Raw genomic sequence first — 13259 nt, 5'->3', positions numbered from 1 at the left:
ATGGCCAAATGCCAGAATCCCAGGGACAGCCTGGATTACAGGGGCATCCATGGAGGAGTGGGGTGGGGGGTGGGTGGGTTGGTTAGTTGGCAGGCACAGCTTCACAATGCAAGCTTCATCTCTTTCACACATGTGTGCAACATTGATGCACACACAAGAGGGGTGGGATTTGCATGAGGATGTTATGCTTACCAACTTGCCTGTTTTCACTCCCCTCCCCTCCTTGATGATACTGCTGACCATCAACATTTGATAGCAAACTCAAAACAGTGGAAACACAATTTCCCATCGATTTTATTTATTTATTTATTTATTTATTAGTTTGATTTATATGCCGCCCTTCTCCGGAGACTCAGGACAGCTTACAATGCTTTTAAGCAATCGCCTTCATACTTTTGTATATACCTGCTTAGTAGGGCTTTTTGCCCCCCCCCAGCGGTGTTCTATTTTATACAAAGTCAGCTTATTGCCCCCACAAACCGGGTCCTCATTTTACCTACCTCAGAAGGATGGAAGGCTGAGTCAACCTTGAACCTTGTGAGAATTGAACTTGCAGTAATTGCAGGCAGCTGGCAGCTAAATACTACTTTAACAGTAGTTTAGTCCACTGCACCACCAGGCTCATTTTCAAAACAAAGGGGAAATTTTAAAAAATCAAGTATCGTGTTCACTTGATATACCCTCTGAAAAAGTTGTAAGCAGATTGCAAGATATGAAATAATTTTATTTTTTAAATTTATGCTGCCCGTTTCACCATTAAGCAATTCAGGGCACAAAGGTACAAAGAGGGTGACTATTAGTAAATATTGCCTTATAGTAAAACTTTTTTACAGTAGCAATTCAACAGGGGAACCATTTATCCAAGAAATGGTGAGATCTCCTTTATTGGATGTTTTCGAAGCAGAGATAATATTTTGATCTGTTTGGAGATGCTTTAATGGAGAAATACACTAATGAACAGGTGTCTTCAACTCTAGGATTCTGTGAAAAATCCTAATTTCCCTTCAAGATGCAGATCGAGACAAAGAAAAGATAAAAACCAAACTTCAAGTTGACTTGAACTTAACTCATGATGACTACCAGCTGATGGACATATCCATCTTGGGATTTTTGACAACAATACAGAAAATTGTAAGTGGGTGCATAAGTACAATGGCCTTCTTACTGTCCCTTTGATTTTCTTATTTGGTTTGTTCAGATTTGTAATTTTTATTTGACAAATAAAATAAAATAAAAATAACATTTGTCACTTTCTAGCCTCCTAAAAATCTACTACTGGCCATACACATAACAAGGTCACCCAGTTGGCTTTCATGCCTAAAGCAGGACTAGGGCTCCTGGTTTCTAGTCTAATGTCCTAACCCAGTGATGGCTAACCTTTTTGCCATTGTGTGCCAGGAAGAGGGGGGGCAGGGGGGACCGGAAGTAGTCAAATGGGACATTTTTGGCCTCCAGAGGACCTCCGGGGGGTGGGGTGGGGAAGGCCGTTTTCGCCTTCCCCAGACTCTTACAGAGGCCCTGGAGGCTGGGGACAGCAAAAAAACAGGCCTTCCGGTCCCACCAAAAGTTGTTAAATGGGCCGTTTTTGGCCTCTGGAGGACTCCGGAGGGGCATTTTCGCCCTCCCCAGACTCCTAGAGAGGCCCTGGAGCCAGGTGAGAAAGAAAAATGGGCCTTCCCCACCCCCCAGGCCTTCTGGAGGTAGGAAACAGCCTGTTTCCCTACTTCTGGTGGGCCCGGAAGATCCGAAAATCAGCTGGCCGGTGCACATATGTGCACCAGAGCTGAGCTTGCGTGGCCACTGATATGGCTCTGCGTGCCATGCATGCCATAGGTTTGCCATCACGGCATTAGACCAAACTGCTTCTCATGGAAGACCAGGCCAAAAAACAGACACCAAAGGGATTCCAGATACGTTACTTTATTGTTGTAAGGTAGAATGCCAAAATCTTGAAAGCATGTCTGCACCATTACATTCTTAACCAATTCAAGACCAAACTAATTTGAATTACTTTCTTACACTACTTGGAAAGTGTTAACTGCTTATCCAAGTTGCTTCTTAATTGCCGTTTCATGCCTTCCTCAAGATTATCTCTAAATTCCTCTGTAAATGGATGCAGCAGTGCTGTGGCTGTGATCTATTAGAATTGTAGAATTGTGCAATAGTGACAGACTGTTCTGCCAGCAATACAGGAAGTATTTTCACTCTATAGATCTGACCAATGTAGTGCCAAACTGAAAAGCAAAGCAATGAAATGAAATCACATGCATGCTTTGGCTCTAGAATGGAATATGGAGAAACATGGACATTGGCGTTTTTGTTTGTATGTGGCTCAGTGGCTAAGACATTGAGCTTGTCGATCGAAAGGTCAGCAGTTCAGCGGTTCGAGTGCCACATAACAGGGTGAGCTCCCGTTATTTGTCTCAGCTTCTGCCAACCTAGCAGTTCGAAAGCAGGTAAAAAATGCAAATAGAAAAATAGGGACCACCTTTGGTGGGAAGGTAACAGCATTCCATGCGCCTTTGGCGTTTAGTCATGCCGGCCACATGACCACAGAGACATCTTTGGAAAGCACTGGCTCTTCGGCTTTGAAACGGAGATGATTATCGCCCCCTAGAGTCGGGACCAACTAGCACATATGTGCAAGGGGAACCTTTATTTATTTATTTATTTATTAAATTTATATACCGCCCTATTCCTAAGGGACTCAGGGCGGTGAACAGCGAACGATAAAAATACATGTAATACAAACGTTAATAAAAAAACCCAATTAAAATATACTAAACACTCTGGTCCTAGATAATTCAAGACATCCCAGTTTAAAATAAAATCAAAAAGCAATATAAAGGGAAAGTTAGGCCAGGCCGGCCTGCTGAAACAGGAATGTTTTGAGGGCACGGCGGAAAGTGCGCAGATCCGGAATCTTCTGTATCTTTGGGGGAGCTCGTTCCAGATGGTGGGTGCCCTCACAGAAAAGGCTCTCCCCCTGGGGGCCGCCAGTCGACATTGTTTGGCTGACGGCACCCTGAGAAGCCCCTCTCTATGGGAGCGTACTGGGCGGTGAGAGGCTATTGGTGGCAGAATACCTTAAGTATGGAGGGAGATTTCAGTCAATGTTGACTCCCAGGACAAATCCCTGCAATTTTCTTGGTATGATATTAGAAATGGCTTTGCCTTCTTCCTAGGGCTGAAAGAGAATGGTTGGCTCAGGGATGTCAAACTCAAGGCCCGGGGGCCAGATCCTGCCCATGGGGTACTTAGATCTGGGCCATGGGGCTGCCCTGGAAACAACGAAGGACTGGGCCGCAGTGCTTTTGCCAGTGAAAACAGGCCCCTGAACTCCATTTTCGGCTGCCACACCCTCTTGCAACCCTCTGCCAGTGAAAATGGAGCTTGGGAGGACCATGCTGGCAGAGGGTTGCAGGAGGCCGTGGCAGCCAAAAATGGAGTTTAGGAGCCTGTTTTCGCTGGCAGAGAGCTCAGGCCATCACTGGCGCCCCCAACAGGAGTGATGTTGAGCTGGTCATGCCCACTCTGGCCACACACACCCGCCCCCCCTCAGAACTAGAGGTGGAGCCTGAACAGTGAAGTATATAGTAAAGTTATGACTTGTGAGTTGCACCTTATCCTATTGATGTGGCCTTGATGTGTGTTTCCGTTTTTTTAAGTCAGCCCTCGTGTGATCTTGCTGACACATATTCAACTCTAGTTCCAAGATCATTTTTAAACCAAAGTGACCAAACCCATTTTATTGGCTAACTCCACCATTAAAAAAAAAAATAGCAGCACTATTTAAATATAAATGGAATTCATTCTATTTTCCTCCAGATCTCTATTGATAGCAAAAAGAAAATTGCCTAACAATCAAAGGGTTCTTTAAATTAAATTTAATTAAATTAAAGGGTTCTTGAATTATCTAGGACCAGAGTGTTTAGTATATTTTAATTGGTTTTTTTTATTAACGTTTGTATTACATGTATTTTTATCGTTCGCTGTTCACCGCCCTGAGTCCCTTAGGAATAGGGCGGTATATAAATTTAATAAAGAAAGAAAGAAAGAAAAATAAAGAAAAGAGAAAGAGAAAAAGAGAAGAAAAGAGAGAAGAGAAAAAGAGAGAAAAAGAGAAGAGGAAAAAGAGAGAAGAAAAGAAAAAAGAGAAGAGAAAAAGAGAAGAGAAGAGAAGAGAAGAGAAGAGAAGAGAAGAGAAGAGAAGAGAAGAGAAGAGAAGAGAAGAGAAGAGAAGAGAAGAGAAGAGAAGAGAGAAGCAACAAAATAATTGCATGTTTGCAGCTTGCTTTGAACTCTTACATCAGGAACTTTTGCATCTTCTCTTCCATCAGACTTTGGAGGTGGGAAGGAGCTACATTGCAGCCACCCTTAATATAACTGCTTTCCACGGGTGTCCGGGTTGCCACACTCAGTATTTCTGGCAATTAATTATGAGAAAACTACGGAGCGTCGTATTCCCAATATATGATCTGAAAAAGAGTAGGAAGTTTCTCACAGGAGGCCATCGGCTGAAATCGATCATTAGACGTTCTCGGCTTTCCATCGGATCGCTTGAAGGAAGTTTAGAAGGCTTGCTTGAAGGTCTTGGAGCCGCTTCGGAGCCCCCCTCAACTGAGGGGGAGCAGCCGCGTCCTTTAGTCTTCCCTGAGCGAGTCTTCCTTTGAGGCAGAAGCTCTTCTTTTCTCAATTGCAGAAAGAGAGATCGGCGGCAGATCCGCTTGTTTTTAACCGAAGCCTGGGGAGGAGGTGCTGAAAATCGAATTAAAAGAAGTCTGCGCTCTAATGACAGCGCCAGGGATGCCACGGGCACATTTGTTTGGACTAAGCATTGGGGAGAAGGACTTCTCAAATAGGTCGGCTGGCATCACGCATCCTATTTTTTATATATATATATATATTTAATTAAATTTTATTAACATAAACAAACGTAAAACACAAATACATGTAAACACTTATACATTAACAAAGAGTCAATCGACTAACTTCTAGAAAACCTTCGCATCAGTGATTAATGTCCATTTAACCAATTTTCCTTAATCATACTATTTACAAATTTACTTGCTTATACCTTAATACATTCATTGAAGTTCAGCAGTATCTTTCTACAATCATATTAACCATTTATTTATACAATCCTACGGCTCATCTCATGTATCTATTTCTTTTTTATATATTTTTAAATTTGATTTATATGCCGCCCTTCTCCGGAGACTCAGGGCGGCTTACAATGTGCTCAGCAATAGCCTTCATCCTTTTGTATATTGATACAAAGTCAGCTTATTGCCCCCACAATCTGGGTCCTCAATTTACCTACCTTAGAAAGGATGGAAGGCTGAGTCAACTTTGAGCCTTGGCGAGATTCGAACCTGCAGTAATTGCAGGCAGCTGGTCTTAATAACCAGCTTAATAACAGGGTGGTCTCTTTCCAGAGAAGGGACAAACGTTAAGAAGCCTCCTGACTTCTTAGGGCTAATCTTCCTGAAAGGAAGCAGAAGGGAACAAAACCGAAATAAACTAAGAAAAACTATATCAGACACTTAGTACTAGTTACAGAATGGGCATGGAGTTAACTTCGTTTCAGCTCCCAGGTTGGGGAAATGAAGAATGTGGTTGCTCCTATTGATACATTTTTCCATGTCATAGATTTTGTTCTCTTTCTACCTCTGCCTCTCTAATAGGACTCAGAGGATTCTAGGTATCTCAGATGTTTCCATAAAGTGCTAGGAAACTTAAAAAAAAAAAATCCTTTCTGATGCTTCGGAGAGCCATAAAAGTCTAAAGCAGGGGTTGGCAACCTTGGCTCTTTTGCAACCTGTGGACTTCGACTTCCAGAATTTCCTGCATGGCTGGCTCAGGAATTCTGAAGTCCAGAGGTCTTGCAGGGGCCATAGTTGCCCACCCCAGGTCTATTCACCCAACACAGGTCCTGGGTTCTGGATTTAGGCTCTACATTGAGCTATAAAGCAACAAATGGGCTTGCACAACTAAGTTGCAAAAACAGTCAAGCAAACCAACCAACAAAATCCTTGTTTAATAGTAATCTTACCATCGGGGATGTCAATGCAGCTTCTAGGCTTTTAACTGATTCAGCTAAGAATGTTCTGTGAGCAGAGTAATCAATAATGGGCCAAACTTGATCCTGTGGTCTAAAATTTGGAGCTACCCAATAGTGCTGCAAAACTTTGGACTACCACTAGATGGCAGCAAAGCCAGTGGCACCTATGTTGTTGTTAGTTGCAAAATCGTGTCAGACCCATCGGGACCCCATAGACAACGTTCCTCCAGGCCTTCCTGTCCTCTACCATCCTCTGGAGTCCATTTAAAGCTCACGCCTACTGCTTCAGTGACTCCATCCAGCCACCTCGTTCTCTGTCGTCCCCTTCTTTTGTCCTCAGTCTTTCCCAGCATTAGGCTCTTCTCCAGTGAGTCCAGTGGCACCTATATCTCTCTGCTACTCCTTTGTGGTCATCCAGATCTTTGTGTTCCTTATGAAATAATCCTTGACATAATTCAATTTTGGGTATTCATGTGCATCCAGCCTGATAGTGTGCCTTCGACTTAGAAGTATTCATTTAATGATGGTTCAAAGTTACAATGGCCTTCAAAAAAAATGACTTATGATCCATCCTTGAAGTTAGGGATCATTGCACCACAGTCCCCTGATTTCAATTCAGACACTTGCCTTGATTTACAACAGTTGCAGAATTTTGGTGCTATGTATTCATCCCGCTTCCCAGCTGGTTTTTATTTATTTATTTATTTAAATTTTATTTATATGCCGCCCTTCTCCGGAGACTCAGGGTGGCTTACAATGCGTTAAGCAATAGCCTTCATACTTTTGTATATTTATACAAAGTCATCTTATTGCCCCCATAATCTGGGTCCTCAATTTACCTACCTTAGAAAGAATGGAAGGCTGAGTCAACCTTGAGCCTGGTGAGATTTGAACTTACAGTAATTGCAAGCAGCAGATGTAAGTGGATGTTAATAACAGTTCTTTAGTCTGCTGAGCCACCAGAGCTCTTCTATCAAGCAGAGCTGGTTTCTATCAAACAAAGTCAGAATAGAATAGAATAGAATAGAATAGAATAGAATAGAATAGAATAGAATAGAATAGAATAGAATAGAATAGAATAGAATAGAATAGAATAGAATAGAATAGAATAGAATAGAATTTTTTATTGGCCAAGTGTGATTGGACATACAAGGAATTTGCATCTTGGTGCATATCAAGTCCGTTGGGGAAGCTGGATTTATTTCATAACTGTGTGGTTCACTTAATGGCAGAGCTAAAAATGTTGGTAAAATTTATTTATTTATTTATTTATTTATTTATTTATTTATTTATTTATTTATTATTTATTAGTTCAATTTATATGCCACCCTCCTCCGAAGACTCAGGGTGGCTTACAATGCACTTATGCACCCAATTTAGCTGGCAGCTAAGTGCTACATAACAGCACTTAGTCCGCTGCACCACCAAGGCTCTTTAAATTGGGTTCAGTCACATCATGACCTGCTTAATGATCACTTAACAACTGAAATTCCACTTCCTTTCGTGATGTAAGTCATAAGTCTTTGTACCTAAGGCAGGACTAGAACTCACTGTTTCCCATTTTCTAGCTGAGTACATTAAGGCACCTAGCTAGAAAATGGGAAACTGAGTTCTAGTCCTGCTTATGTATAAAGCCAGTTGGGTTATCTTGGACCATTAACTTTCTCTCAACCTCTAGGAAGAAGGCAAGGACAAGCCACTTCCAGAAATCTTGCCAAGAAAACTACATGCACTTGTCCATATAGGAGTCAACTCAATTTTGAGTCTAACTCAAAGGCAAACCCATACAAAAAGTATCCTAGGAAGAATGTATGTGCACATTGAGGATTCAAGCCCATATTCCTCTAGAGCAGTGTTTCTCAACCTTGGTAGCTTGAAGATGGATGGACTTCAGCGCTGGCTGGGGGATTCTGGAGTTGAAGTCCACCCATCTTCAAGCTTCCAAGGTTGAGAAACACTGCTCTAGAGCAATCCAAGGAAACAGCCAATCAAATGCTCTGAGGCATCTTCAGTGACCATTCTGATCATATCTTGCACAGCGGGATGTAGAGTGTGTACCTTCAGCTCCTTCTCCCCATTGCTTGGTCTGGCATGATGATTGCCACCAAGTCTGATTTCAGATGCTGTTGTCTACTCTCTTTAAGTTTCCTAAGGGTGTGCCTAGATCCAGGCTGGAAAGCTCAGTCAAGCTGGAACGGAAACCCCAGATCATTTTAGTGCAAACTTCAACCTTCCAAATGTATTTCTGACAGGAGAAAACATTGAGCAGAGCCTGGCTCAAGTGCCCACAAATAATCAGTTGCTCCATGCCAGTTGCATGAAGGCTGCCATTAACAAGCAAGCCTCCAGTATAATTGTAGCTTCTGTTTTGCCATTGGGGGTGGGGTGGGGGTGTGGGGGCAGAGACTGTAAGTGACCCTGCAAATGTTTATATCTCCTTCGTATTCTTCCAAAGGAACTGCTTTTCCTGGGGCCTGCAAACAGAATGCATGGAGGGGAAGGGAGAAGAACTTTTGTGGTGGTTCTTTATATGTCCTCTCTTAAAGCAAACTGAAAGTCATGGAAACCTTTACCCAGAAGTAAATCCCACTCGGTTGTGGTCCCAGAAGGATTAATAACCAGGTGGTTCAGGGCCAGCGAGTATGAAATGGAAATTGTACTTTGTGGTGCATTGCACATTTTTTAGCATTACCACTGTAACTCTTTTCATTCCTTAAAGTTAATTCTGTACACATGATTTTTTAAAAAAATAGAATCAGACTGTGTAGAGGTTTGCACAGAAGAAGGGGCCAGGTCAGATGATTTGCTGTCTTCTGTATAGTAGAATTTATTAATCTGGCTAACCTTCGTGTTAGATAAAGAAGGGAAAAAAGCAGAGATGAGTATGGATTCTCTGATTGATAACTGCAGTATATGATATGGACCATATTTATCATTCTTTAATTCACCACAAAGCAGCAAGACGAAGTTAAGCATCCAGATGTAATTTGGATATTGGTCTTATACAGCTTAGGAGGAGAACTGTGTTAGTTTATGGTAGCAAGAAATCAGAAGGGTTCAGGTGTCAGGGCTAACAAATTTTATCCACACGCGTAAGCTTTTTGTGAGCTCCATAAAGGCATAAAATGTCTTTTAATAACATTTGTGGGTGCTACCATTTTCCTCCTGCTTTGTCATCCCATACAACATATACTGAATTTTGTCAGCAAGGTAGATCATGTTTCTGTTCTTGTCTGAGGTAGCATTGCCCTAAATATCTACTCAGAAGTAAACACCAATGAGGCCACCTCTTGAGCAATGCTGCGCAATGGATCCAAGCCAAGCCAAGGAAGCAGATAATACATCACACAGTTTTGAGTGGAGAAGTGTTACCATTCCCAATAAAACCAATCCAGGGACAGTTGAATTGAGTACCATATTACTTAACATCGAGTTATGAAATAAAACTTTCTGATTCTGGTAAGTCAAAAGTGTGGCAAGCTTTCCCACTGAAATTAGTGGGAGTCATCCAAGGGGGATAGCGCCGGTATATTCTGCAAAGCCAAAGCATAACCAGACCTTCAGTGTATATGTATATATAGATATATTTCTATTTTTTTAAAAAAAACTTTATTTTTGCTTCAGCTTCTTTACATAAATAAATAAATAAATATCTCCTGATTTATTTTTTTTTCAGAAAACAATACAGCCGTACCATTTATATATTTCAAGAAGGATCATCACATTGACTTAAGGGAGAAGAAAAAAAAAAAGCAAAACAAAACAGAAAAGAAAAGAAACCCACAACAAGTTAAACCCGTTGCAGTCTGACCCAGCCTTCCTACTGAAATGCCTTCCTGCTTCTAAAGAAAACCTGATTTTACACCCAGAAAGAACCCAAAGGGAAGGAGGGGAGAGGAGAAAGAGAGAGAGAGAGAGAAAGATGCCAGGCTCGGAGATAACCAAGCCGTGGGGATCCCCCAGACACCGACAGAGAGAAACCAGGCTGGCCTTGCCCCTTCCTTTACCCTTCAAAGAAAGAGGGAGATCGGCGTTGTGTCAGCCTCCATAATTACAGTGTCGTTAATCTCAAGGAAGAAAAGCTGCCACGGAAAGGGAACATACGATGCTCCCCTTAACCGACAGCTCGAGAACAGAGCGCGCTCGTAGCGAGCAGGGGCCGCGGGGCTATTTACACCGGCTCTATAGAGCGCCCTTGTCCATTCCATCTGCCGGAGACCGGACGGGCCCAGGGAACTAAGTCGTCCGGATGGCGGAGGGGTCACACTTTAGGGCGTGACGGCGAGTTCTCTCTCGTCCTTGCCCGAGGAAGACGGGGACATGGGCGAGTCCTCCTCGTCTTCGGAGCACTTGGCCACAGCTGAGAGGGAGGCGCACTTACAGCCGGGGGCGGCCGGTCCCCCAGAGCGATGGGAGCCCCCCTTGCCTTCCTTCTTGTGCTTGACGCGCCGGTTCTGGAACCAGATCTTCACCTGCTTCTCGGAGAGGTTGAGGTAGGTGGCGATCTCGATGCGTCTCAGACGCGACAGGTACATGTTGGAGGCGAACTCCCGCTCCAGCTCCAGCAGCTGCGTGCTGGTGAAGGCGGTGCGCATCCGCTTGCTGCTCGGCAGCTGGCCCGACGTGCTGTCTGCGGGGAGGCAAAGAGGAAAGTCAAGGCAGGTTCCAAGCCCATTTGGCCCCGCGGGCAAGCCAACCCTTCCCCAAAGGACACCGGCGCGCAGGGAAGCTTAGTGCGGATGACTTTTACATCACCAGAGCCAGACTTCTGTATAGAGATCATGCTAGAAATCCTTACTGCGGTTAGCCAAGAGGGCAGTTATAAACCCAAGCGCGCTTGAGATGCAGTTTTGACGGGGTTTGAGACTACGGGAGCGACGTAATCAAGAATTATTCCTCTAACCTGCAGGCTGGGTATGACAAAGGATCCTACAGCGGATCGTGGTCGGGCATCCCCCTCACCCCGACGAGCTCCTCACTGGGCTCAAAGTCATTACTCGAGAAATGTATCTACGAGTTACGGGATGGGGGGGGGGGAAGAGGGGAGGGTCAGGATATCCGAAGGTGCTTTTTCAGGGGGCAACTGGGATTTGTTGTTTTTGTTTGCTTGTTTTGAAGGCGTTTCGCTTCTCATCCAAGAAACTTCTTCAGCTTGACAGGATAGTGGATAGCCGAAGAATCTTCTTGGATGAGAAGCGAAACGTCTTCAAAACAAAAACAAGAAAGTCCAGTTGCTTCGTGAAAAAAACACCTTTGGGACCACCTGGATGACTGAGAGTCTCTACAGAGGTCAGGAGAGATTGACTTCTTTCAACCTGTGAGGGTTCCTTGTAAATACCCTTGGATTGATAGACCAAACCACAGCGCTCCTTAGAGGTTATGCAAGACTGCTTCTCGGGATAGCAGGCTGGAAAGTGCTAAATCTAGAATCTCCCCCTCTTGAAAGCAGTCCCTGGAAGACAGCAGATCTGAGCTAACCCTTACCTAACCCTTAAGTGCCAGGCACCGTTCTCTGTGCAGGCATCCATCAATTCCCTGAATTCTCAACACCTCTGTTTGGATTCAGCTCTCTCTTCCGCAGTCCGGACTTCGTTTTAAGGACTGGACTGCCACTTAGATATGCCACCCAGTGCGACAGTCCATCCCTCTAATCTCGTGGACTGCGAAAGTAAGGACTTTGGTCGGGAGGTCAAATTACCCCCGTCTTCAGCTGAATTTTCCCCTAGGGAACGGACGGGCAAAGGCTCCCTCGAATCGAACTCGACCCCCTAGGCAATTTATGGACGTGTCCATGGTTTGGGGGCAACAGTACAGAAGTGATTGGCCGCTGCCTTTCCAAGATGCTTTCAGACTTTTTGTTCTAGCCTACAGCCCCGGAATTCCTGCTGATCGAATATCAACCACGTCTCACTCTACTCCCGAACGCATCGCGTGTTAGCTGGGGCTCCCATCTGCTGAGATCACTTTCTTTAAGATCTCTGTTTTCCAAATGTTGGGCAAGAAGGAGCTTCTGCTCAGTTTGCTCCCGCGCTCCTCTCCCCCGGATTTTTTTTAAAAAAACTTCATTCTCCAGACATCTATTCTGAAATCGCTTTTATTCGGAAGTGTATGGCGGGAACACCCCGTACCCGGCTGCCAAACCAAGCGCCTGTTGCATTTAGAGAAGTGAAAACGATTTTCCCAGCCACCGAAGAGCGAGAATCGGTCCTGCCGAAAAGCCTCGGGAGAGTTACGGGCAAGAGGATCTGTCCCTTCCCAGCCTGCCCCGTGTCCCCAAACTACTCACCCACGGAGATGCAGTGGAAATGCCGGGGATCGGGCAGCGAGTAGGCGCTCTGGTAGAGGGCGGGTACGTGGCCCCCGCTGGAGGCGGACGAACCTCCGGGAGACTGCCGGGCAGCCAGGGGCGAAGGGCAGTACTGGGAGCCGAAGGGAGGAAAGGAAGCCTTGAGGAGCGGCAGGGCGGGCGGCGGCGGCGGCGGGTGCAGCTGAGAAGCGGCGGCCACGCAGAGCGGGCAGACGCAGAGCAGGCCGGCTTTGCGCGCAGCCGACGCGGACACGGGAGCGGCGGGACAGGCGCCTCCGGAGGCAGCCGAAAGGCCGTGCAGGGGATGCGAGGGGTGCACGGCATAAGGGAAGAGGGGCGGGGGCGGCGGGCTGCCGGGAGAGACGCCGCCTTTCTTGTCGCTGCCGCCGGTTTCGCGCAGCACCAGCGAGTCCACCAGAAAAGACCGCGGCATGACTCGGCCCCGTCCAGCCTCGGCCTCGGCCTCGCCTGCCTGGCTGGGGTTCGCCTTCTCAGCGCCTCTCGGCCGCGCAGTTGTTCGCAGGGCGCTGACCAGCGCCAGTGGTGCTGAAAGGGCCGCGCGGCCCGGTTTAAATAGCGTCTTTGGGGGCCATGTGATGAAAGCTGCGCCGGCCCCCGTCAATAGGCTTTTTGTGCCCTGCCTTGGAACCGCCGCTGCACACTCCCCCATTATGCCCCCTTGTTCGCCAAAAGCGCTGCACAATGTCCCTCATTCTTGTCAACCCCACCCACGTTTCTGGGCTGCCTTCCCTGGTTCTCTCCCCCCCCCCTCTTTCCGCCTCCTCCCTCGTCCCACCGCTAATCCATTGGCTCCTTCGTCTCCAAGCTCCTGTTGCGCTTTGCTCCTTGGACGCATCATACCGTTTCCTCTGCGGTGGAGGTGCGGGT

At 45.7% G+C, this 13259-nt stretch overlaps 1 protein-coding gene across 1 annotated transcript; it reads right to left on the bottom strand.

Moving 5' to 3' along the window:
- Positions 1 to 9755: 9755 nt before the first annotated feature.
- GSX1 (GS homeobox 1) lies at positions 9756 to 12804 on the bottom strand. The gene is made up of 2 exons (XM_034415105.3): positions 12351 to 12804; positions 9756 to 10694 (listed from the first exon to the last, which is right to left on the bottom strand). The coding sequence occupies exons 1-2, from the start codon at positions 12802 to 12804 to the stop codon at positions 10333 to 10335; spliced, it is 816 nt and encodes a 271-aa protein (XP_034270996.2). The 3' UTR covers positions 9756 to 10332.
- Between the last annotated feature and the right edge of the window lie 455 nt (positions 12805 to 13259).

The sequence above is a fragment of the Pantherophis guttatus genome, chromosome 5 (assembly GCF_059756535.1).
Source record: "Pantherophis guttatus breed Tessera chromosome 5, ASM5975653v1, whole genome shotgun sequence".
NCBI lineage: Eukaryota > Metazoa > Chordata > Lepidosauria > Squamata > Colubridae > Pantherophis > Pantherophis guttatus.
Note: the sequence above shows the minus strand (reverse complement) of the source record. Positions and strands in the feature narration are given on the sequence as shown.